The sequence below is a fragment of the Peromyscus leucopus genome, chromosome 7 (genome assembly GCF_004664715.2).
Source record: "Peromyscus leucopus breed LL Stock chromosome 7, UCI_PerLeu_2.1, whole genome shotgun sequence".
In the NCBI taxonomy this organism is placed as follows: Eukaryota; Metazoa; Chordata; class Mammalia; order Rodentia; family Cricetidae; genus Peromyscus; species Peromyscus leucopus.
The window spans coordinates 73,040,649-73,065,966 of record NC_051069.1 but is presented as its reverse complement, the minus strand read 5'-3'; the positions used below and the strand labels follow the sequence as shown (position 1 = coordinate 73,065,966).

Below are 25,318 nucleotides of genomic sequence, written 5' to 3'. Positions count from 1 at the left end.
ATGACTACTAGTCAAGGTACTGATGGGACCAGTCCACGCCAGTCTTTCTCTACTGTGTATACTGCTCATCACTCACTGCCTGTGTGCAGCAGCCCAACCATCATATCACATACATGAAGAGAACCAGAGATATTTTCAGTGGCAACTTTCCAGATCTTCAGAGACTATAAAAAAACAAACCCAAATAAACAAAAGGGATAGAGTTGCCAGGCAGCAAGGGATCCAAAATAGCTATACAGCATAAGCTCAGGAAACTCGCTCCTGCCAGAAACCAAAGCCAGAGGGCTTGTGTTGAACTTACATTTCCATAGCAGGCCTGTTATGTTCACTGAGATCTGACGCACTCATAAGGTAATGGGGGAGAATTACCGAAGGCACAAGCCCCCCCCCCCCCAAGCATTTCTGAAAATTCCATTTTAGCCAAGGCAGGAACCTGAGATGCCTGTGTCACTGGCCTATCAAGAATACCTCCTCATCTCCCTTTTCCTAGAAAATGGACAGTAGTCCACTGAAAGGCAGGAAGAGTGAGGCAAGGCAAGACCCCAAGCGATCACTAAAGCCTTCATAAGAGTGACTCGATAAGAACCAGGCAGACTCAGCGTGGTCTGGATAGAAGAAAATACATCAAGGCCTAACTCCTGAGCCTCATCCCTTCAGAGGTTAGCAGAAATTAACCATCAAAACAGACACCAGTAACACCAGAAGGAGATCTGAAAAAAAAAGCTGAGCAGGGAAATCCTGCTGTATCAAATACTGTCCCCTATGGAGGTCACATGTGAGACAGCCCTCTGAAACAATAATGTGTTCTGGGACCCATGCTTCCCTGGGCCCTTCCAGGTACAAAGGAAGGTGCACACCATAACGACAGCAGCAGTGGTACTATCCCTGGAAGGCAATTCAAACGGTGAGAGATGCAGCCTGGCTTGCCTGCTGCTTCCTCTGTGAATGAAGACTAGGAAGTAAGCATCCTCGGGCTGGAAGAACTGGGAACAAGTTTTACTTTGCTAAAATCTTCACCTCCAGCGGGAGCTAACACTGGGAAGTGAGCTGCCTTCCACTCCACACTCTAAGAAAAATCATCTGCTAACCATGAAGCCGAGAAAGGTAACTTGCAAGAACGGAAGAGCAATTATCCATTGAGATTATTCCATTCTAGGTCTGCGTAGGAGTATCAGGGAGCCATCAGGAGAAGATACTTAGGTCCGAGCCTCCCAACAGATGGAACCTCTCCCAATTTACCTTCAGCATCCTGTGTGGTGAAGGAAGCCATTAAAGAGAACACAGCTGAGACAGAAAAAGCAAGTGTTTCTCTTGTTATGTAGTCACAACCCTATAAACATACTCCGTAGCCAAGGAAACATAAGACTACGGTATTCATTGGCATGTATGGACAGAATAATTAGAAGTATTCCTTGGGCAGAACTCCACTGAACCTTTATTTAACAAAAGGAAAAATATACTCATATGATATGCATACCTGTGATCCTAGCACTGAGGGGACTGAGGCAGGAGGATGTCAACATTGAGGCTACCTGGGATCCTGTGAAGGAAGGGAAGAAGAAAGGGGAGGAGAAGAGGGATGGAAAAAGAGAAGGAGGGAGGGAAAGAGACAGAGAAAAGGAGACAGGAGAAACAGACATACCAGCCTATTGTTTAATTTCAATTTAAATAAACACAATGGACTTATGGCATTTAGTGTGCTCCGTGTCTTGTTTTAATTAGGGAATGAAGATGTTCCAGCAGTGATTTAAAGTTTCCTCCTGAACTTGACGAATTCCCACTTTTTCTAAAACAAATGCTCAAACTCAATAAAGGAGAGAGCTTGTTGAATTCAGAGAGCAGCGCTGGGTTTGTGTGTGTTCCCTTTTGGCTCAGAAACAAATTTCTTCTTTGTTTCTACTGGACTCGCCACTCGCAAGGACCAGAAAAGAAGAAGATGGGTTAAGCAAGCAACCTGCCCAGAAAATGAGCAGAAACTCCTTATTACTAAAGACACTTGTGCTTCCAGGAGCCAGAACTAGAATAGGAATCCTTTGGCTAATTTATGGCTGGCCTGATGCCATTACTTCTGGCTGGGGGCCAGAGAACGGGGTGGCAGGATGCCACAGAGAAGGTCACGCACTGCATGGCTAATGCTGCCTGTGGGTGTAGCTGCTCACCAGGAAACTGAAAACTTTCAGTCCAACAAGCTTCCCAAGTGACTCCTTAGCTCATGACATTTGCCAACCTTTACCTAACTGATCTTCATCAACCCTGCCAATCAAAGCAAGCGAGAAACCCCATCTATTTAAATGGGAACAGAAAACAAAGCCATGTTCTCCAACCTTCTGTGGCTCTCACAGAGGCGTCTCACTCAGCAAATACCTGGCAACTGACATTCATGCTGTCCCCTCCATACAAGGCTTGTTTTTACTGGCTACGCCTAGTCTGAGTAGAAAATGACTTTTTCCTAGTGAATTTAATAATTATTACTATGTGATCTGAGAGCTGCATTACACACACTAAGCAATGAAACTCCAAGCTAGGATTAGAGGCAGAGAATGTGCCTCCATGTATAATATAATGGCCAGTACATTTAGATTGCTGAAGTGGCCAAGTAAAGCGGCAACATCAGCTCCATGTCAAGCTGCCCTGAAGTTGCTGCAGCTGCCATGCATTCAGCTTCTGCAGGGGAAAAACATCCTCAAAAAAAACTCAGCCGACCATGTGATCTGTTTCATGTTTAGCAAAGGACGGTGGGGGAATCCAGGCATTCAGAGACACTACAGATCAACCGGAACCACTCAACAAAAATGGTTGTTCCCAGCCTCTTAGCCTCATAGAAGTCTAAACGAGCTATTGCTAATGATAGTCTTTTACTGGCTCATGGTTTTTAACTTTAAGGAATTTAATAAATTGTTATGCTAATAAATCCCCCTAAGGACCCCTGAACAATTGAAACCAAGGAATTCACAATGCTATGGGGGGGGGGGTAACTAGCCTGACCCCACTTAAACTCATCTTTGAATCTCCAGGTCAGCAGTGACAGTCTGTTTTTAATTCTTTGACACCCATGGTTTCTCTTTGAAAAAAATGAGGAAAACGACGACAGGATACATAAACAACCCTGAACAGTTAAATCAAGGAATCACAGGAAGCAAGTGCTGGCCTCTCCCTAGCACAGCTGCTATCATGGAGTGAAAATTCAAAGGGTGAAGAATTCAACAAATATGTACTTCTTTACCGTGTGTGTGTGTGTGTGTGTGTGTGTGTGTGTGTGTGTGTGTGTGTGCGCGCGCGCGCGCACACACGCGCGCGTGTACTCTCGGAGGCCAGAAGAAGGCACTGGATTCCCTGATGCTGGAGTTACAAGCAGTTGGGCGCCATCCAGCGGTGGTGCTGGGCACCGAACTTGGGTCCCTTGGAAGAGCAGCAAGTGCTCTTACCGGCTGAGCCTTCTCTCTTACCTCCCTCACTGTATTTTCTTAATGTGTTAAATTCACAAACTACAAGCGTCTTAAAATGGTTGTATTCCCATTTCTAATGGGAATTCCTTCTAGAGGGGCTCTCGTGGTCCTCGACATCGAATTACTACAAGTGAAAGTAAAGTGCAAAATCCAGAAGAGTAGCTAAGACTCTAGGTACCACATTCCAGTCTTCATATCCAGGTCAGCCACACCCAGGAAGGACAGGCAGCCATGTGCCATTCTACAAGGTGGCTTTAACTCCTAAGATTAATAGAATTCCTCTTTTTTTGGTGGATATTATTTTATATTAAATTTCTCCTAAAATATTGCCAGGCACAATGGGGCATATCTTTAATCCCCACTCAGGAGGCAGATGCAGGTAGATCTCAGTGAGTTTGAGGCCAGCCTGATCTACTCAGGGCATTCCAGGCCAGTCAGGGCTACACAGTGCAATCCTGTTTAAAAACAAAAACAATGTATTTGTGCTGTTTTTACTCATTTGTTCTTGTTTGTTTGTGGTGCTGATGACTCATCACAGGTCCTCACTCTTACTGGGCAAGTGTCTACACTTGGCTCGATCCACAACTTTATCCATCTTTAGAGCCTCATAATTACTCACCATAAAGTGAAAGGCTTTACAGCAAAGACTATATTTGAGTCAAACAATTACTGAACACATAAAAAAAGTTAAGGAAAATGAAATAATCAAAAGTATTTAACACATAAAGTGACAAACAATACTTCCACCTGCTAAAAGACATCCACGGAAGGAAGGCAGTCAGGGGCTCTGGTCCAGATCCAGGAGGTTACTGTAGCAAATCCATTCTGGAAGGGACGTGTGAAATACCTTACAGCAAGGACACACACCATGTCATACTTGAAAACATAAAAGATCTTTTTTCGTCTAGCATATGGCTTTTCATAAAACACCAAGTCTTGTGTTTCCACCTCTAAATTGCCAAGTTTCAAGGGATCTATGAGTCGATGTTGCACTATCGAAAACCATTTTCTGGTCACTCTGATCTCAGTCTACCTCTTTGTGCTCACATTTGAAAATGTGAAAACTGTGCCGCTGTCAAATAGACTGAGGAAAACTGGCTTAAGGGCATCCCATTCGGCAGGATGCTGAAAATGTCGACGAGAACACCTGGCAGCCGCTCTAACATTTAGTGTTTAATCAATTAAGGAAAGAAAAGGCGGTGAGGGCACCAGCTGCCAGCAGAAGACTTAATACACTCTGGAAAACCTGTTTGGATAAAAAGCATAGAGTTCTCAAACTTTTTAACATGAGCGTCTGCTAGCTGGTCTCCACTCCACGGTGTTGCTGGAGGGCTTCTCTCCAGGTTCCCCAAGCCCCACAGTCCCACAATCCACATATAAAATACTCACTCAGACGCTTATATCACTTATAAACTGTATGGCCGTGGCAGACTTCTATTATATGTAATATTACCATGTTAAAGTTAAAACCTTCCTTTTAAAAAAAAAAGAAAAGGGGAAGTGCTGTGGATACCACTCTATATAAATAAAACACTGATGGCCAGTGACCAGGCAGGAAGTATAGGCGGGACAAAGAGAGAGGAGAATTGGGGAAACAGGAAGGAGGAGAGACACTGCAGCCACCGCCAGGACAAGCAGCATGTAAAGACTCTGGTAAGCCACCAGCCACGTCACAAGGTATAGATTTATAAAAATGGGTTAATTTAAGATAAAAGAACAGTTAGCAAGAAGCCTGCCACGGCCATACAGTTTATAAGTGATATAAGCATCTGAGTGAGTATTTTATATGTGGATTGTGGGATGTGGGGCTTGGGGAACCTGGAGAGAGGCCCTCCAGCAACACCAAGGATAAATCAAAAACCTTAAGCTCTACTGAATTGGAATTCATTCTCTCTCTCTCTCTCTCTCTCTCTCTCTCTCTCTCTCTCTCTCTCTCTCTCTCTCTCTCCCTCCCTCCTCCCTCCCTCCCTCTCTCTCTCTCTCTCTCCCCCCCCGCCCCCCAGGAGTTCATGTGTACCATGCTTGCCTCAAACTCATCAAGTAGCTAAGGATGACTTTGAACTCTTGATCCTCCTGCCTCTACCTCCATTGCTGGGATGAGTTTATGAAGTGCTGAGGACTGAATTCAGGACCTCCTGCTAGGCAAGCACACTGTCCACTGAGCTGACATATATAAATATATACAACAAATATAAAGACTTCTCTAGCTCTAGAACTGTTTATATTTTTCTCTCCCCTGACCCCCCACCATGGAGAGAGGTCCCACTGATTAGCTCCGGCTGTCCTGGAACTTACTATGTAGACCAGGCTGACCTCAAACTCATAAAGATCTGCCTGCCTCACCTCTACCTCTACCTCTACCTCTTGAGTACTGGGACTAAAGATGTGTGACACCACCTGGGCCTACAACTCTTTATATTTCTAATTCTTTTTATACCAAGAGACTGCTGACCCACTTGCCACTGGGCACTGGGAATGACTGACCTCTAAGAACTCCCATTTCTGTGGCCTTTTGTGAGAGATGGACAGATTGGGGCTTCTCTGCCTCAAAACTGCTGAGCCAAAAATCTCTGGACTACCCACAGCTTCCCTTTCTCTCCAGCTCTGATGCCCTATAAAACATGGAGCTTATCCTCTTCCATGCCAGTTGTTGAACTACTGTTCTGAAGCAGAGTCAGGAGAACACTCCCTTGGTTTTTGAGAAATTAAAACACAGTGGCCACTTTTGACAATTTGAATTTCAGTAGATTCTAAAGTCATCGTTTGTAATAAAAATTGACAAAAGGTCAAAAAAGTAAATAAAAGGGAGGATCAATATAAAAAAAGTATGGATTAACAAGATTTCATCTCATTTCTGAGGGCAGTTTGTCCAAAGAACAAAAACGTTAAGAAACTGAGAAACACACACACACACACACACACACACACACACACACACACACACACACTTCAAAAGGACAAACAACACATACTCCACTTCTCTGAAGAATTCATGTTTTTATAAATTGTTTTCTTTAGCCAAGTGAGCTTCAGTTTGCCCATCCTTCAGGGGAGGCCTGACACTAACTCCAAACGCATGACTACCAGTCAGACAAGCCTTTACACAGGAGGAATGTGTAGCAGAAGACCATTTACTCTGCTGAAGATATTAATATCATAATTCAGATAAAAATATGAGACCTATCAAAAAGCCGTGCATACATCCCTCAGGCCTGAAACTTACTATTCTAGGAAAGACACTTCTTAAAATAATTTTAACGGTGCCTAAGGTTCTCAGGAAGTCACACATGAGGGGGAACAGAAGAAAGTACAATAGATTGCCTGAAAGTGTCTAGAAGAGTCCGTGGGGTTCCCCTGACCTTCCCTCTTCACTCTACCAATGAGGACCGATGCCCAAAGTCAACTCCCAAACACAGGCATGTTGCAGACTCCCAAACACAGGCATGTTGCAGACGAACATTTCCCTCTCCTTACCCTTGCCCTACTTCTCCCTCCTAACTTCAGCATCCTAACGCATCTGGTGATACAATTTCAGTGGTGTTTGGAGAAAGAAAACAACTAAGTGCTTATGTTAGCTTTCCCAAGCCGCTATGGCAGCCACACCTGGATAAAGGAATGGATATAGTAATGGAAAATCCTCTGGGACGGAGAAAAGGCAGATGTCCCGGCAGGAGACTCCTTCAAGCTCTCTTCCTCACCTACGTTCCTGCAGTAAGTGGGTCAAAGTCAGTCTAAGAACCACAGCCCAGAAATATTTATAGCAGTGCAGAATGGCGTTGCACAGCTCCTAGCGTTAGTGGTCATGTGTGTGTATATATGTGTGTATTTGGGGGGGACCAGAAAATCTCCCTGAGGGGATGAAGGTAGGGTGTTCGGGACCAGGGTGAGGAGAGGAATAGAATGCATGTGGTATGAAAGTGGAAGTGACTCTGGTGAGGGAAGGGTACAAGCAGAGACAGAGGCAGAGAATTGGGGAGATCACAAAAGGAGGGGAAGACGAGCACCATCAGCCAAAACTAAGTATGTATGAAAACGGCATCAAGAAACCTGTTCTTTTGCATGCTAATTTAACAAATGTATCTTAAAGGAAAAAAAAAATTTTTTTTTTTTTTTTTTGGTTTTTCGAGACAGGGTTTCTCTGTGTAGCTTTGCGCCTTTTCTGGGACTCACTTGGTAGCCCAGGCTGGCCTCGAACTCACAGAGATCCGCCTGGCTCTGCCTCCTGAGTGCTGGGATTAAAGGCGTGCGCCATCACCGCCCGGCTGGAAAAAAAAAATTTAATTAAAAATGCACACACCAGTCTCATCTGAACACATACACCTCGTACAGCATCAATGCTATACATGCATGTGACCTTCAGAAGAAAAACCACAACCTTCCCCACAAACCAAGTCACATAAACAACTCTCTCGTTCCTTGCCTCCCTAGAAGTCCACTCGCTCCATCCGACACTTCTCAGCAACAGATCTCAGCGTTTACAGGGTTCAAAGCTGCCACTTCGTACACCATGAGTTGCTACGGACATGTTCTATTGCTTTTCATTTCCAAGGCACTCAGTCTGTTCTATCAAAGAACGGGGAAGGAAAAGAGAAACTGATGCTTTTAAATCCCCATCCATCCTGGCCATCTGAGTACAAAATAGTCCTGTAGCTTTGGGTATAGTCTGATCTGTAATCATGCAGCCTTTTCACTGTAATACAAAGCAGTGTCCAGCTTTCCAATACTACATCACTAAACCTGCAAAACTTCAACCTTTACTTCCTGATGGAATACAAAATGCTTGGCTGCAGTTCCAGACCAGTACAATGCCCAGAGGACCAGCTCTCATTGCAAAGCACAGGCTGCCACCTACTGGCCATGAGCCGTCCAGCACCACACACACAAGGCTTCTCAGAACAGGAAGAGGTTTCCTGGGTATCTTGGTCTGCTCTCTATTACTGTGATAAAACACTGTGAACAAAAGTAAATTGAAGAGGAAAGGGTTTATTTCACCTTACAGCTTAAAGTCTCTCATGAGGGGAAGTCAGGGCAGGAACTCAAGGCAGGAACCTGGATGCAGGAACTGAAGAAGCAGAGACCATGGAGGAAAGCTGATTAGTGGCTTGCTCTCTGTGACTTGCTCAGCCTGCTTTCTTACACAACCCAGGACCATTTGCCCAGGGATGTCACAGCCCATAATGGGCTTCACCCTCCCACATTGGTCATTAATCAAGAAAATGCCCCACAAGTGCGTCCACAAGCCAATCTGATGGCATTTTCTCAATCTAGGTTGCCTCTTCTCAGATAACTCTAGCTTGTGTCAAGTTGATAAGAAAACAACCAACACAGCCAGCTCATTATTAAACAGTGTCTTTAACTGTAGTCTAACAATTTTTCAGTTTTTATAATTTATAATTTTATAAAATAAAGCTAAATAGACATGTTTATGTGAAACTGTTTTTTTTTCCTTTTTTTTTTTTTTTTTTTTTTTGGTGCCATGAATCAAGTATGAATATTTCTGTAGGTGTAAGAAAAACTATTTTCATATATATTTCTCTCCAGCATCCCCATTACCCTTCAGTTCTGAAAACAGACATTTGATCAGAGCAGTAACTGCCCAACTTCAAATGGGAAACTTTAAAGATTTGAACTCATACTCCCAAGTGAAGAGTCACAGCTGCTTTTGACACAGGAGCAATGACTTACTCTGACACCACGCTGGAGCTAAAGCTGGGCAGATGAAATACCTCTCCATGTGAGAAGAGATGGGAGAGAAATACCAAGACGAGACGAGACAAGGAGGATGTAACTGACAGGCATAAAAGATACAGTGGGAAAAGAGTGAGTCTTCTACCACAGACCAACCTGAAAACAAGCTGCTGGCTGGGTAATCAGGTGGGGGAAAGAGATGCAGAAAATGTGCACAAAAAACCAACATGGCGGGCGAGGATCTCCTGTAACTGAAGTTATAGGGAATAGAAAAAATGTGGTCAGTTCGATAGCTAGCTACATCTAAAGTCTTCCACCAATCCTGCTGAAAAATGTGCATTTTAGAATGACAGCACTTGCAATGGACAGGGAATGAGATGGAGGGCAGGAGAAAGGCCAGGTAATTAACCAAGAAGTGAAATTGCCCAGGAGGAGAAAAATCCACGACTCTGAAATTCAATGGTAGTCTGGAAAGGAGGAACCAAGTTGAAGCTAGGCAGGAAAACAAACCCGCAGGGCAGACGGGACAGGAAGGATGGAAAAGAAGGAAGACTAGAACCTCCTGTGTTTCTGATGTGAGCAACTAACTGGACGTGATGTAGTCACCAAAACAGGAAACATTCCCTGAGACATGGACTCAGCAGAGGTGTCTGTCTAGAGCTTGACTTTTGAAAGGCTGCATTCTAAATGACTTAGTCAGTTACCTTTCGCCTTGCTGGGACAAAATACCTGAGAACAGCAACTTAAAGAAGGAAGAACCCTTTGTTTGGCCTCAGTTTGAGGAGTCACAGTCCATTATGGTAAGGATGTCATGGCGGCAGGACCATGAGGCAGCAAGTCACAGAGCATCTAGTCCGGAAGCAGAGAGTAATGAGTCCTGGTGCTCAGTTCTACTTTCTCCTCTTTTATTCAGTCTGGGACTCCAGTCCGTGGAATGGGACCAGCCACCGGTAAGGCGTGTCTTCCTGCCTCAGTTAAATGAGAAGGGAAAAGTCCTCACAGGTGTGCCCAGAAGTCTGCCTCCTAGGTGATCCTAAATCCACTCAAGTCGACATTCAAGATAAATCACCATACTGTGGGATTTCTGTAACAGTTTAGCAGTGGAAGGCAACCTTGGCGGGTTGGAGCCAAGGGGATACCACAAAGTCACACCATGCAACAAAGCTCACGTGGGAGGTTTATTGGGGGAGGTGCAGAGGCGACCTCTGAGGGGGAGCAGAAGGAAAGGGAGAGAGAGGGGCAGGAAGAGCTTGCCTTCCATAAGGGGATATAGCGCATGCGCATAGGGAGAGTACTCTACTTGGTGCCGGCATCACGTCTTGGCTGTTGCTGATGATGCGTCCTGCTATGTCCCCAAGAGCAGGCCGGTGTAAATGCCTGAATGCTAACAACTTTAACATGAACATTTAGGATAGAACAGTGATTCTGTGGCTCTCAAACTCAGGGAAGAGGTGTAGAGAAGAGGCAGAAATTCATAAGTTGCTACTTTGTCAGCAGCAGGTAATAGGGATGAAATGCCCCAGACAGAATGGATACAGTAAAGAAGCATACATGTGAACTTGTGGGAAGAGCCAGGAAACTCTCTCCAGCTTAAATACATCACACTGAGTCAGACAAGAAGGGACGTCCTCAGAAGCATGCTACTGCACCACACAGAGAAAACAACAAGTGACAAAAAGTAAAATTCTGTATTTTAAATATTAATATATATGCACCTATTCAAATATGTTCCACAAGTACAGCTATTCAGATGTAGCCACTGATTATCTCTGGAAATACCTGAGCAATGTTTGCTTTCTCCTTTATGTTTTCCTAACTTCCTGAATTAGTCCACAATGTATATGCCATTCTCTGAAACCAAATGTATAGAAGTTTTCTTTAATGTTTTTTCTAACGATCTAGAAGTTTCTAGGAGTCCACAGTATGGAAGATAGGCTTTTGACCACCTTTCTCTGTCTCTCAACAGCTTACAGAACACACAGCAAGGAGGAAGAAGAGGATTGGAACCTTGTTTTCACTGGGAGAAAAAAGAACACAATGATTGTTCTCAATACATCACGTGGACCACAACACCAGGTACCTCAGGAATGATGCAACAGAGAAACACAATAGTCGGTTTTACTCTTTGGGGGCCCTCCACCCAGCTCCCAGATAGATACATGGAGACATATTCTTATTTATGAATGCCTGGCCTTAGCTTGGCTTGTTTCTAGCAAGCTTTTCTAACTTAAATTATTTCGTTCTCTTTAACCACATTTTGCCTCTGGGCTTTTTACCTCTCTTTATTATATTTATATGTTATATATAATATATAAATATCTTTCCTTCTTATTCCATGGCTGGCTGCGTTAATGGATGACTGGCCCCTGGTGTCCTCCTCTTCTCCTTTTCTTGCTCCTCCCTTCTCTGGAGCCTAGATTTCTCCTCCTATTTATTCTCTCTGCCTGGCAGCCCCAGCTATCACTCTCCTGCCTATAAAGTGGCCATTCAGCTCTTTATTAGACCAATCAGGTGTTTTAGGCAGGCAAAGTATCACAGCTTCACAGAGTTAAACAAATGCAACATAAAAGAATGCAACATATCTTTGCATCGTTAAACCAATGTTCCACAGCATAAATGAAGGTAACACATCTTCAACTGAAATTCCACACACAATAATTGTGTTAAAACTCTTAAAGGCCCTCACTGGCCCATCCTGAACAGATGTGAACACTCCAGGGCAGAGGAGTGTAAGAATATCAACTCCTCCTAAGCCTAAAAATGTCCTGCTTTGCTCACTCTGAGGTTAGGTAAGAGTGAAAGAAGAAATAAAACACGAGGCACCACAAAGGAGTCATGAACAGCAAGGACAGAAACACCTTCCTTAGCTGGTCAGAGGGGTGAGCACCAGAGAATCGAAGCCCACTCGGATGGTTCCACCTGAGTGAAAAGACAGTGAGTGCAGCACACAGACAGGAATTCTGTGCCATGCAGGACACAGAGCAGCTGTGACCAGAGGGGGGGGAGGGGCTCCAGGGTGGTGACTTTTAACCACAACTCGGCCAGGCCACCATGCTGTCTGTTTACTCAGACACAGGTCCAGAGATAGCTATTTGCAGATAGATATCTATCAGAATATAAGAACTTTTGAGTCAGTGGCTCTATGTAAAGCAGATGATACTGCACAGCATAGCGTGGGCTTTCTCACGTCATCCCAAGGCTTTAAGTCTGAAGTTTCCCACACAAAACTAAATTTGGCTTCAAGGCTGAACCATAGGAATCCTGCCTGAGTTTCCCTACAGACTGGCCAGGCCCCCACAATCCTGTGAGCCAGTACTGTAATAAAAGTTAAATTTCCACCATCACCAACAACAGCAACAAAAATATACACTCTCACTAACACAGACCAATGGGCAGAATCCTGAATCAGAGACAACAGGGCTTAGCTTGGCTATGATGAGTGATAAGAGGAAGCCCAAGGTTCCTGGAGAGATAAATGATGTGAACACGTGTAACATAAACTATATTAGAAGATTCTAGTTAGAACAGATTTGGAGAAATCCAGGCCCTAGAACTCTGCAGGATGTTGCCAAAATAAAATGAACTCAACCAAACAATAATATATCAATGTTACAGACATACTTTATATTTTCAAGATCTACTGAATACTCTTTATATAGCTAATCACTTACCATATTTGTCTCGTAAACCAACAGTGCATCGGAAGACTCCACCAAAGGCAACATCTTCACCAAATATTACTGAAAAATAATGTTCAAAGAATATAATTAGTAACCAATCCCTAAATTTTAAGTTATGAAAAATAAGGATTTAAATATTTAGATTTGAAATTATACATACACATACATACTCATAATACAATAATACAAATGTGGAATAATACAAATGTGGTGTGAGTATATATGTATATATATATATATACATACATACATATATATATATCTTTGTATAATTCATACATGTATGTATAAACACATACACATAATCCAGTGTATGTGTAATGCAATATATGTATATATACACATAAACATATATATGTAAGTATGCATGTATATATAAAGTCAACCAAACTTGAAAGTCACAGCAAGACGAAGATTAAGTCGCTGGGATAGAGAAATGGCTCAGCAGTCAAGAGTGTACACTGAATTTGCATAAGAACCACGTTTCATTCCCAGCACCCACAGAAGGCGGCCAACAACTGCCTGTAACTCCAGCTCCGGGGAGATCTGACACCTCCAGCACCTCTAGCCTCCATGGGCAGTTGTTGCACCCAAATGCACATCCCCACACACAGACGCATACACAGAACTAAAAACAAACTAAAACTGAAAAATAAATGTTACCTATAAAATTGTTTAGAAAACGTGATGCATATACACAACCAAATTATACTCAGCCACAGGGAAAAATGAAATCATGACATTGGCAGGAAAATAGGTAGAACCATAAATCATTACATCAAGTAAAATAAACCAGACTCAGAAAGGCAAATACGCCTGCTTTCTCTCATATCAGAATCTAGATTTAAGTGTGGGGGTGTGTATGTGTATGTATGCGCATGTGTGTGCATGTGTATGTGTGTGTAGTGTGTATGTGCGAGAGAGAGAGAGAGAGAGAGAGAGAGAGAGAGAGAGAGAGAGAGGGCATGTCAAGAAGCTTCTGTGAGGAATGAATGTGTGTGTGTGTTTGAGAGAGAGAGAGAGTCTGTCAGGGAGCTTCTGTGAGGATTGAATGTGTGTGTGTGTGTGTGTGTGTGTGTGTGTGTGTGTGTGTGTGTGTGAGAGAGAGAGAGAGACAGAGACAGAGACAGAAACACAGAGACAGAGAGAGAGAGAGAGAGAGCCTGTCAGGGAGCTTCTGTGAGGATTGAGTGTGTGTGTGTAACCAGAAAGTTTATCATGAGAGGACTGAAACAGATCTTGAGGGAGGGGGGAGGAGGAGAAAGAGAGAGTAATGAAATTTGATTGAAAGCAGAATGGGGACTACCTAAGGGTAGGGAAGCAAGAGAAGAGAGTGGGTGTGAGGAAGAGGTCAAATTAGACAAAGCAGGACACCTATGGAGGAAACAGCTACCGTAAATCCCACTGCTCTGTACGGTAACTGAAAAACTGATCTTGAAAACAGAAATACTGAAGTCACTATTTCCAAAACTATCAACAAGTTCGATGCAAAAATAACCATGCAAACCAAGTCTTTATGCTATACATAAATATCTAAACAAAGTGGCATTTCCTGTTTCTTCCTACCCACAGGAGTAGCCAAAAGGTATCGGTCAGAAGCCAACATATAATAAAGGGGCCACGCATGCTGAGAAGAGCAAGTTAACAAAGACAGACACGAGAGCATGTCAGAAACGAGTGGGGTAAGCGTGTTAATACTGCAAGTGGATCCTTCAGCTTTCATGATTGGCTGAGGTCTCTGATTCTGGAAGGAACACAGCCACACACACACATTAAGTTTACCTGCGGTCGGGTCTTTGGCCAATGAGTTATCCAAGGCACTTGTTATTGACTGAAAGAGGTTCATTTTCTGAGTTTGCCCTGCAAAAAGAAAAGTTACATTATATCAAAAACTGTAAAACATGCAAAAAAGTAATAATAACCAGTTTCTTAACAGTTGGTTATAACATGGCAAAAAAGGGAGATACAAAGAAAGGAACAGAATCTATCACAGGAATTTACCAGATTATTTTTAAAGATGACAGACCTATAACAGATACAAAGGAAGTAAGTGTGGAGAGGCACTGGTGGCCATAGCCCATGAAACACAGGGAAGGCTAGAGATAAACTGGTGTGCCAAATCATTGATGCTTGGAGAATCCTAAAATCTCTTCCCTGAACATGTCAGACTCAGGCCTTCCTTCTGTCTCATTGCTTAACTAAAATCCCTGCAGCCTGATGCCTGTCTCTGTAAATAGACTTTGGGAGGGGCCATATGACGCAATACAGGGAAAGAACTTAAATAGTGCCTCATAAACCAACAGTGCATCGGAAGGCGCCACCACAGGCAATGCTGAAAAACGATGAAAACCGATGTTCAAAGAATATATTTGGTAATCCCTAAATGCAGCGTGCAAGCTGGCTATCGATCGCCAGACCCAGCATTACTCATGACTCTCTCAACTTCCGTATTTTGAGTGGAACAGTAAAGCTTTATCGGGTAGAATTCCTAATGTTGCAAATTCAGAATACACATTACTTTGGAGCTGTGAGCAAAACCAAATGCTGGCCAAGGCCCACTGTTACTGGCACTTTAGGCCAGCTCCTCTTCAACAGCCTTCAAAGCACAGGCAAGCTACCCATGAATCTCACAGGAAGCAAACTATTTATCTTCAATTCCAGTCCCACTCTGGCCTTTGTCCCGCTAATCTCCATGTTCTTTTAGTCATCGAACATGAGGCAGTCAAGGCCTAATTACCAGCATGGGACCTAACAGCTCCTGCTGTTGGCTTCAACCTCTGACCATGAAGTGCTAGTCACTCATCCTTTCCTCTTCTAGCCCAGCCAGACTCCTCAACCAGCCTCTGCCATCTTTAAGCTTCCCACGGTTCTCCCTCAGCCTGGCCTCTGGCATGCTCCTGCTTGACCTCAGGTGTCTCCCTCATCACTTCAATAGCGCTGTATACCCAAACTTCAGGCCTTGGCAGTCCCCTATCAGGACACTTGGATTCCCTCTGCACCCAGAATAATGGCCTCTTTATACTCTTGTTTCTGAAGACAGTAAGAATTCATTCAGAAAGTATCATTACATCACCCGTGTCAAAGAACACACAATCACACCAAATGTCCAGAATTACTTCATAGAGTATTTTTCTGCAGTTGTCTCATTTAAAAGTTACCTTCCTTAAATCTTCCTCTAGCCTGATGTTCTAGTTAGCCTTCCTGTTGCTGGGATAAGCACCATGACCAAAAGCATCCCAGAGAGGAAAATGTTTATTTAATCTTACAGGTTATATAGTCCACCACTGAGCAAAGTCAGGGCAGGGACTCAGGCTGAGACAAGAGGCACAGAGGAGAGCTGCTTGCTGGCTTGGTCTATGGCACCCTTAAAAAGTCAGGACCCCTGTCCAGCCTTCTACAGCAGTTAGCAATCAACCAAATACGCCACAGGCTGCCCACAGGCTAATCTGATTGAGGGACTCCCCCTAGGCTCTTAATGTTGTTGGTGATACAACATCCGACCACAGTTTAAGATAAACTTTTTTCCTAATGACAATAACACCCACTTCATACATGCAAGAGCATACCTACTTCATATATGTAGTAAAGTAATATTTTGATCATTTAGGCTTCTCATAGTTAAGAACCTAGGGAGAATAAAAATGCCTTAACAGTTATTATCCTTTTTATTTTAATTGCTGACCATTTGTATTAATAGCAAATGCCCCCACAAGACCTATGCTCTTCCTGGAGCTAGGGATCCACCTTCAAGCTCCATCCCCAACCCTCTTGATTCATCTTATCATACTGCTGCTACTCAGCAAGTTTTTACTAGAAAAACAGTAAAAACTTCAATAAAAATCACACAACACTGAAGCTGAAGGACTGTGAGTTCAAAGCCACCCTGGGCTATGTAAGGAACTCCTATCTCAAAATAACCAAAAACAACAAAAATTATACAAAGTAAATCTAGAATGTACTCTTGACACTGAAAAATATTGCCTCACCTTGTGGGGGATAACTTACAGGTTATTTGTGTTTCCATGTCAGCATGGAAATGATATTTTCACTAGTGGATATTTTTACTAAAGATTGTAAAGTTTAGGTTTGGAGTTCGCACCAGTACTATTTCAAGTTACAAGTGACAAGTTTGACATAGCAACATCTACTTGCAATTCTTTTTAAACTGATGCACAGGTGGTATGGAAGAAACCATATTCTTCACAGACACGACTTTATTTTATAATCTCACAGTGTAGCTGGCCTCGAACTTAAGATCATCCTGCCTCAGCCTCCAGACACCTACCCTCTATTTGCCAGCCATGTACCTTTATCCTTCTTCAACTCCCATTAAAGCACATCCCAAATATCTCTCCACAACTTAAGACTTGAGAGAACCCAAAACTAGACACAGGCAGCAGACAGACAGATACAGATAGATACACATACACACACACACACACACACACACACACACACACACACACATTTGTACTAAAATGTAAATGAAAGTGCCTGGACACAGCTCAACGAGAGAAAGCTTCACCAGCATGCATGCTTGGCTTCAATTACCAGCACCAAAAACTCACAAGAACAAAAAAAGTAAGACTCTATGAATCCAATTGTGTGTCTATGTGGCTGTGTGGTGTCTATGAAAGCCAGAGGTCAACATCTGGTGTCTTCCTTTATTGCTCTCTCATTTTTTTGTGTGTTTTAATTTGTTTGTTTGACACTATGTAGCCCTGGCTAGCCTGGAATTCACTACATTGACCAGTTGGTCTCAAACTCACAGAGATACATGTTACTCTGCCTCTACATGCTGGGATTAAAGGCATGTGCAGCCACACCCAGATCTACCTTGTTTTTTAGAGTCCCTCACTGAACTGAGAGCTTACCAATTGGCTAGACTGACTGACCAGATAGCCCTAGGATCCTCCTGAATCACCCTCTGGAACTAGGATTCCAGGCAATCCCCCTGCCACACCAAGATTTTTAATCCCAGCACTGGGGAGACACAAGCAGGCAGATCTCTTAGTTCAAAGCCAGCATGATCAACAGAGTTAGTTTCAGAGCAGCCAGAATCCTACAAAGCAAACCACATCATATCATTCCCCTGTAGAAAGCCCTACAAAGACCTCTGACCACACTGGAATAATCCCACTCCTTGCACATCCACAAAAACCCTGCTGACCCATACCTGCCCACCTGGACTGTCCCATTTTGCATCACTGGTCCCAAGGATGACCACTGCAGTCTTCTCTCAATTCCATTATGTAAGCGCTCTGTTGCCTCAGAACCTACACACGAGAACCCCTCCAGCCAGAATTCCCTTCTCCCACATGTGGGTACCTTTTAAAACCTGGGCCAAACATCTTGGGAGCCTTGACCGATCTGTGTTATCCTCTTCCTTAGCACTGGAACATTTGTCAAAGGTCACTGACCACAGTGAGCTTTAGTTTATTTATCCACTTGCTTGCTATTTTCTTCCCATCTCCCTACCAACCTTCAATTCCAGGAGGGCAGGGCCATAGCCATATACATCCTCAGCATCTAGCAGTCTGGCATCCAGAAAGAAATAAAGATGTGTGAAATGAATGAGTTAACAACCTCACACACGCGCACAATTACGGAACCTCAGAACAAAAAGAGGCCAGGATATAATACATAACACACCATAATGCAGGCAACACACACAACAGCCAAGACAGGCCTGGCCTGAGGTCTGCTAAGTTAATTGTTCTCTGTGTGACTTAGTGAAAGCTGCCTAAACTGCTGACTTTTGGTTTCTGCCTCTATAAAAATGGAAACAATATCTAATGTACAGGACGATTGTGAGAAACCTGTGAGGTGATATCTATCAAGCAGCCAACGTCCAGAGTTTCCACCTCTGGTATGTTGGTATCTACCTCCCCTTTCTCCTCTCTACAGAGACTTATTCTAGTACCCCAGCTGCCAGGCACCAATAGCTACATGGATCATCTCACTAGGTTCCCACAGTACAGATGAGGGCAGCAAAATATACAAAGATTAATGAGTGGGGACAACGTCACAACCCAAAGCTGTCAAGGGAGAAATAAAATTCAGGCATGTGCTGGCTCATACCTGTGAGACCAACACCTGGAAGGCTGGGGCCAGAGGATCACCAGAGTTTGAAGCCAGCTGGGGCTAGGTATGATTTCTTGGCCCACCCGGGGTGCAGTGTGAGAACTTTTCTTTAAAAGAGAGGGCGGGGAGAGAAAGGAAGGAGGGAGGGAGGGAGTGGGGGGCAAAAAGCACAAACCCACAGCTCCTAACTTCTGGGTGATACTGCCTCTAGAATGCCAAAATCTCCAAAATGAGATGATCAAAAGAATGCTCAAAAGAAGCCTGAGGGAAGTATATGATGTGAGATGGAAGGTCAGTCCCTGCTGAAATACCAAGAAGCGGTGTCTTCAACGAAGGCCAGATGTGAGCTGAGCAGAGCCAAGAGGTGTAGAGCCTGTGTTAAAGCATCCACATGTTACGGGAATTCCGTTACTGTCCTGGTCCGTTATCCAATTGAATAGGGCATTTGGTTCGAGGGATGGAGTTCACATTCAGCTGGCCGGAGTGGATCATCGAGTCCTTGGAGGACCTTGGAGGACCCAGGATGAGAGACAGAGTGGCCCCGAGTTGGGAGCCAGGAAGCAGTGTAGCAGGTGCATCTCAGCCATGGTAAGTATCTCAGGTTCACATTTTATATTAGTCCTCGAGTTTTATAACTAACAAACGGTAAGAGAAACCCCTTCACCCATGTGATGTGTGAACAACGTTAGGAGACAGCTCAGTAGAACATGGCCCGGCATCTTATATTTAAATGCCTGAAAATAGAAAGTTAATGTCTTTGTGTCTCAACTTCTTCATTCTTAGAGTGTAGATGATAATGTGACCTCCGTCACAGCCTGTCTCACAGGGTCACATTTTGGGCAACACCAAATCCACCAGGTCAAAGAGGGAATTATCTGGCCTCAAGGGTGACCAACTTTGCCATCAAGTTGTTTTAGTGGCAGACTAACATTCAGACAGCCTGCCTCATGGTACTATATCCACCAATACTTCAAATCAGGGTAAAATTGAAGTCTCCTTCTTGTGTCCTCCCTTTCTCCGAAGATGGGAATGTGCCCAGGAATTCCCTACTTCTATCAGTAGTCTTGGCACCTTACCCTCTGTCTTAGGGTTTCTATTGCCGTGAAGAGACGCCATGACTGCAGCAACTCTTAGAAGGAAAACATTTCATTGAGGGGGCTCACTTACAGTTTTAGAGGTTCCACTATCGTCATGGTGGGGAGCATGGTGGCATGCAGGCAGACATGGTGCTGTGTGGGACCCTGTTTTCAGGTTCCTAGTGGCTTTACCCAGCAGGTCTGCATAGAGAGGTTGATTGGACTACCGACCTGAGTACAGGTGTCTGAGATGGTCTGCACTTGGCTGTGCTGGGGGAGGTCTTTTGCTCCACCCCTTGGCATTTCTATAAATACCCTAGGGCAGAAACAGTCAGGGCCCATTGGAAAAGGTTCCAGGCCCTCTCAGGCTATCCTGTTTATCTCCACACTCTAAATCCTTCTATCTAATATTTCCTGCTGCTCCCACTCAAGAGCACTCTGGGGAAATGTGGGGGTGGTGGGCACACCCCCCGCCCCCAGTGCTGGAGGAGTAGTTAGCTGAAAGTCTTACATCTCACAGGCAACAGGAAGTTGACTGGGACACTGGGCAGTATCCTAAGCAGAGGAAGCCTCAGAGTCTGCCCCCACAGTGACATACTTCCTCCAGGAAGGACATACCCACCGGAACAAATCCACACCTCCAAATAGCACCACTCCCTATAAGATTATGATTACATTCAAACTACACCCTCCATCATGGTTAAGTACCAACTGTCAACCTAACAATATCTAGACTCACTTAGGAGGCAAGCCTCAAGACACTCCTGTAAGGGGTCATCTACAGGACATTAATTGAGGTGGGAAGACCCTCCCTTAATGCCAGCAGCACCAATGCACAGTCTGCGTTTGGACTGCATTAAAAGAAGAGAAGGACTGAGCACCAGCATTCACCCCACTCTGCTGCCTGACTGCAGATGTCATGGGACCAGCTTCAGCAAATTCCTGCCACCAAGACTTCTCCAACATGATGAACTGCACCCTTGAACTGTGAGCCAAGATAGATCCTTCCTTCCTTAAGATGCTGTTTGTCTGGGTACTGTATTCCAGCAAAAAGAAAAGTAACACAGCACCCTTTTAGTTATCCTTGCTACAAATGATGATGTCATCCTCAACACCCTTCCCCAGCACCCACTGGTAAAACAGAGCTAAACTGGGTCAATGTCTCCAAAATTCCTACCACCCACTGACACTCCAAGTTCAATTACTCCCTCTCACCTGAGGAATGACAATGCTCAAGAGCTTCTCTCTCAGCTCCTCACTACACACCCAGCAATACCTCCCACTCACTTTGCTAGCAACACAAGCACTCCTCAAATCACCCTCTTCCTAGAAATAAATGATGGCCTCCCACAGCACAAAAGAATTTAAAACAAAGTGCAATGCACCCATCATGGTCTGAGGTACACAGCAGACATGTGATATATTATCTCCCCAAACTTTGTCCTGAATTTTAAACCCTCATTTATTCTTTCATATGTATTCCTTTTTTTCCTCCAAATAAACTCACTTCCCATTACTCAAATAAACACCATGCTTCCTAATCTGACTTTACTCATAATATTCTTACCTGTATAATACTGGGGGAAAAAAATCCCCACGAACGAAAGTCCTTCTTCTACCCTGATCATCACAAGACCTGCATACCCCACTGTCTGAAGTATCTCAATCATAGAAGTTTTCTGTTGTGGGATATTTGCACATTGAGTGAATGTTGTGTTGCTGTGATTAGTGTAAACGGCCAATCGCTAGATAGGAGAGTATAGGTGAGACTTCTGAGCAGAGAGAGAACTCTGGGAAGAAAAAAGGCAGAGCCACCAGCCAGATGCAGAGGAAGCCAGGTGCAGAGGAGAAGAGTTAACAGGACATGTGGAAGAACATAAATTTAAAAAAATATGGGTTAATTTAAGTTATAAGAACTAGTTAGGAACAAGCCTAAGCTGAGGCTGAGCTTTCATAATTAATATGTCTCCATGTGGCTATTTGTGAGCTGGTGTCCCTAAGGAAAAGCTGACTACATATGGCACCAACATCCGACTATGTATATCCACATATGGCCTGAGAAAGCTTAAAAAAACAAGTTCCAAACAAGCAGCTTCCTGGCATTGTGGTCTCTCAGGTAGGCTCAGTGAACAGAGGCTCAGCTCTTTTAAGAAGCCCTGCTATGCAGCTGGGCACTTGAGCAGACGGCACTGGGTACAAATACCTGCTGTAGGCGGACACAACAGATTCCCAGAGGTGGGGTGGGTAAATGTGGCTTAGGAACGGTATCCACCAACATGAAACTAGGCTCTCGTGGAACCCAAAAGTGCAGCCAGCCACCAGTGCACCATGTGCTAAGCAGAGCAGCACTGTAGCCTAGCAGTTTAATATTTGGCTCACAAGGTCAGAGGAGGCTGCAAACATACAGAAAGTCAGTTCAAGATGGAGAAAACCTCTGAACAGATATACTGTGCTTAAAAATGTGCTTAGATGCTGAAGAAAGAAAAGAATGGGTGTAGACAGTCATAGAAAAAAAATAGTTTAAAAATAATAAAGTCTTTAAAGAAAGAGTAAAGTAATATTTTAAGTAGCCCAGGTTATCCAGCCTCTCAGAATGCCTCTGTTACACTGTAAAACTCTGCATCCAGGACAACTTCAAAGCTACTAGCTGAAAGGGTTCAGCCTCACGGAGTGCTCTCTCCAGGATTTCAGATAAGCCCTTCACTCTCCCTCAAATTATACAGCTAACTCTCCCAGGACTTGACCATTATCCCAATTTTTTCAGGGTCTCCTAAAGATGCCATCACCTCCCCACACATACACACCCGCCCCCGGCTCCAAACAACAGGAATCAGTCTAGAAAGCATGTCGCCCACATTTCCAAGAGGTGAAGTGGGTGGTCTTTGGTCATTCGGTGGGTTATGAATGTTTGTCATCATTTAGGGGCGTTAACTGCAAGTTGTTACTGGTCATGGTCAGGGAAGAAACTAAACAAAGTAGGTTAGATTCAGGGATCTCTTCCTGAAGATAAGGAAGAGGGGGTATATAGGAATGACAAGATAAAGGGTAGATTATTGAATCTACTTTTAAGCAACTACTAGTCTCAAATATTTTACATTGGTATAGATTTTTGTATATTGACACAAATTTAAGGTCACTTTTGTTTTAATGTATTTATGTTTCTACTCTTAAGGTATTGTACCTATACAGTTCATTTAAAACTGTAAAGTTCTAGTCTTTGAAAGCTATTTAGGATAATAAAGAAATGCAGGTTAGTAGTTAGTCATCTATAACAAACTTATAGTCATGTTAGGTATATTTTCAAGGTTAAATAAACAGATACAGTTTAGATAGATAGATGGTCTTCAAACACTTCAGAGACCTATAGAATATGGCATTTAAGATGTTTTTTTTTTTCTATATTTTTTTTCTTTTTTTTCTTTTTTTGGTTTTTTGAGACAGGGTTTCTCTGTGTAGCTTTGCGCCTTTTCCTGGAACTCACTTGGTAGTCCAGGCTGGCCTCGAACTCACAGAGATCCGCCTGGCTCTGCCTCCCGAGTGCTGGGATTAAAGGCGTGCGCCACCACCGCCCGGCCAAGATGTTTTAATAACATAAGGATTTTCATGATAGTGAGACACATCTGCTCCTGGCAACACCAATCTACTTCAGAGATGATAGGCATCAAAGAACCTCCATATGGAGTTTGCTTTCATTGTGGCAAAGTTAACCACTGGGCAAAGAAACTGTCCTTTCCTCAACTGCTGACAGTATGCTGTCCAAACTGGACAAGCAGGACACAAAAGAAAGCAACTGCCAAACTTTGCCAAGACAAGGTAGGACAGTCCTTCAAAAATTCCTGCTTCACAAAAAAGTCTGTCAGAAATTTTAGGCCTGTAGGCCCAAGACGAATGCTCCAATGTTGCAGAGGAATCTTGGATGACTATCCAGGCAGCTAGATGTCTCTGTCATTTCCATAGTTTTGGAAGTTGTTTGCTCTGCACTTCCTGTTTACTCAGGTAACATTTTATCCTTCTTGGATCCTTGATGGTGTTGAAGATTAAAGAGTTACAGTTACAGTTTTCCTTGTTACCAAATTCAGAAAAACAAACTTACACAGGAGATGTAAAATTTATATAAAGTTAAAAAACATAAAAGCTTAAGTTGTTTATCTAAAATGATGTTTTAAGGTCTAAAAAGATATTTTTAAGATGATAATAAACAAGTTATGCTAAAAAAAAATGGCTTATGTATAAAACTTTGGACTCACCAAGATAGATAATAGAGTATTTTCTTCAAGTATATGCCAAATACAAATGAACTGGACATTGTGACTATATTTCCTAACTGATAATTCTTCTTCTTCTTCTTCTTCTTCTTCTTCTTCTTCTTCTTCTTCTTCTTCTTCTTCTTTTTTTTTTTTTTTTTTTTTTTTTTTTTTTTTTTTTTGGTTTGGTTTTTCAAGACAGGGTTTCTCTGTGTAGTTTTGGTGCCTGTCCTGGAACTTACTCTGTAGCCCAGGCTGGCCTTGAACCCACTGAGATCCGCCTGGCTCTGCCTCTCAAGTGCTGGGATTAAAGGCATGTGCCACCACCGCCTGGCTGATAATTGTTCTTATTATATATAGTTTTATTATGTTAGAGTTAAAACTTTTCCTTTTTACTTAGACGAAAAGGGGGAATTGTTATGGGATATTTGTATACTGTGTGAAGATGTGTTGCTCTGATTGGTATAATAAAAAGCTGAATGGTCAATAGCTAAGCAGGAGAGTATAGATGAGACTTCTGGGCAGAGAGAGGACTCTGGGAAGAAGAGAGGCGGAGCCACCAGTCAGACAGCGGAGGAAGCAGGATGGGTAGTATGGAGATGAGGTGACGAGCCACATGGAGAATGTAGATTAAAAAATATGGCTTTGACTTAGAGACCGGCCCCCAGCTCCCATGCTGCCCCGGACTTCCCTTCTGGACCAGAGAGGGCTCCCATCCTGACCTGAACTTCCCTTCTGGACAAGAGCGCACATCCTGACCTGGACTCCCTTATGGACAAAAGTGCACATCCTGCCCCGGACTTCCTGTCTGGACAAAAGCTCCCATCCTGCCCCAGACTTCCCGTCCAGATAAGAGCTTCCATCCTGCCCCAGAGCTCCCATTTGGACAAGAGAGCTCCCATCTGGACAAGAGAGAGAGACTTCCTGAATCTGTCAGCTCTGTCTGAACCAAGTGCGCTGATAAGAGAAAAATGAACCACAAGGAGATGGGCAGATGTCAAGGCAGAAGTACATACAACAAAATGAAGAGCAATACAGCATCACCAGAACCTAGTGCGCCTCCAACATCTAGACTTGAACATCAAAAATTGGAAGAAGCA

At 43.6% G+C, this 25,318-nt stretch overlaps 1 protein-coding gene across 2 annotated transcripts in view; it reads right to left on the bottom strand.

Annotated features, from left to right (window-relative positions):
- Bckdhb (branched chain keto acid dehydrogenase E1 subunit beta) overlaps nt 1-25,318 on the bottom strand; it is a 192,116-nt gene that overhangs the window by 157,999 nt on the left and 8,799 nt on the right. For both annotated transcript variants that reach the window (XM_037207810.1, XM_028875486.1), the window contains exons 2-3: nt 14,597-14,674; nt 12,806-12,874 (exon numbers count right to left, since the gene is read on the bottom strand). In XM_037207810.1, coding sequence (XP_037063705.1) covers nt 12,806-12,874; nt 14,597-14,674 — 147 coding nt within the window. The remainder of the gene's footprint in view (nt 1-12,805; nt 12,875-14,596; nt 14,675-25,318) is intronic.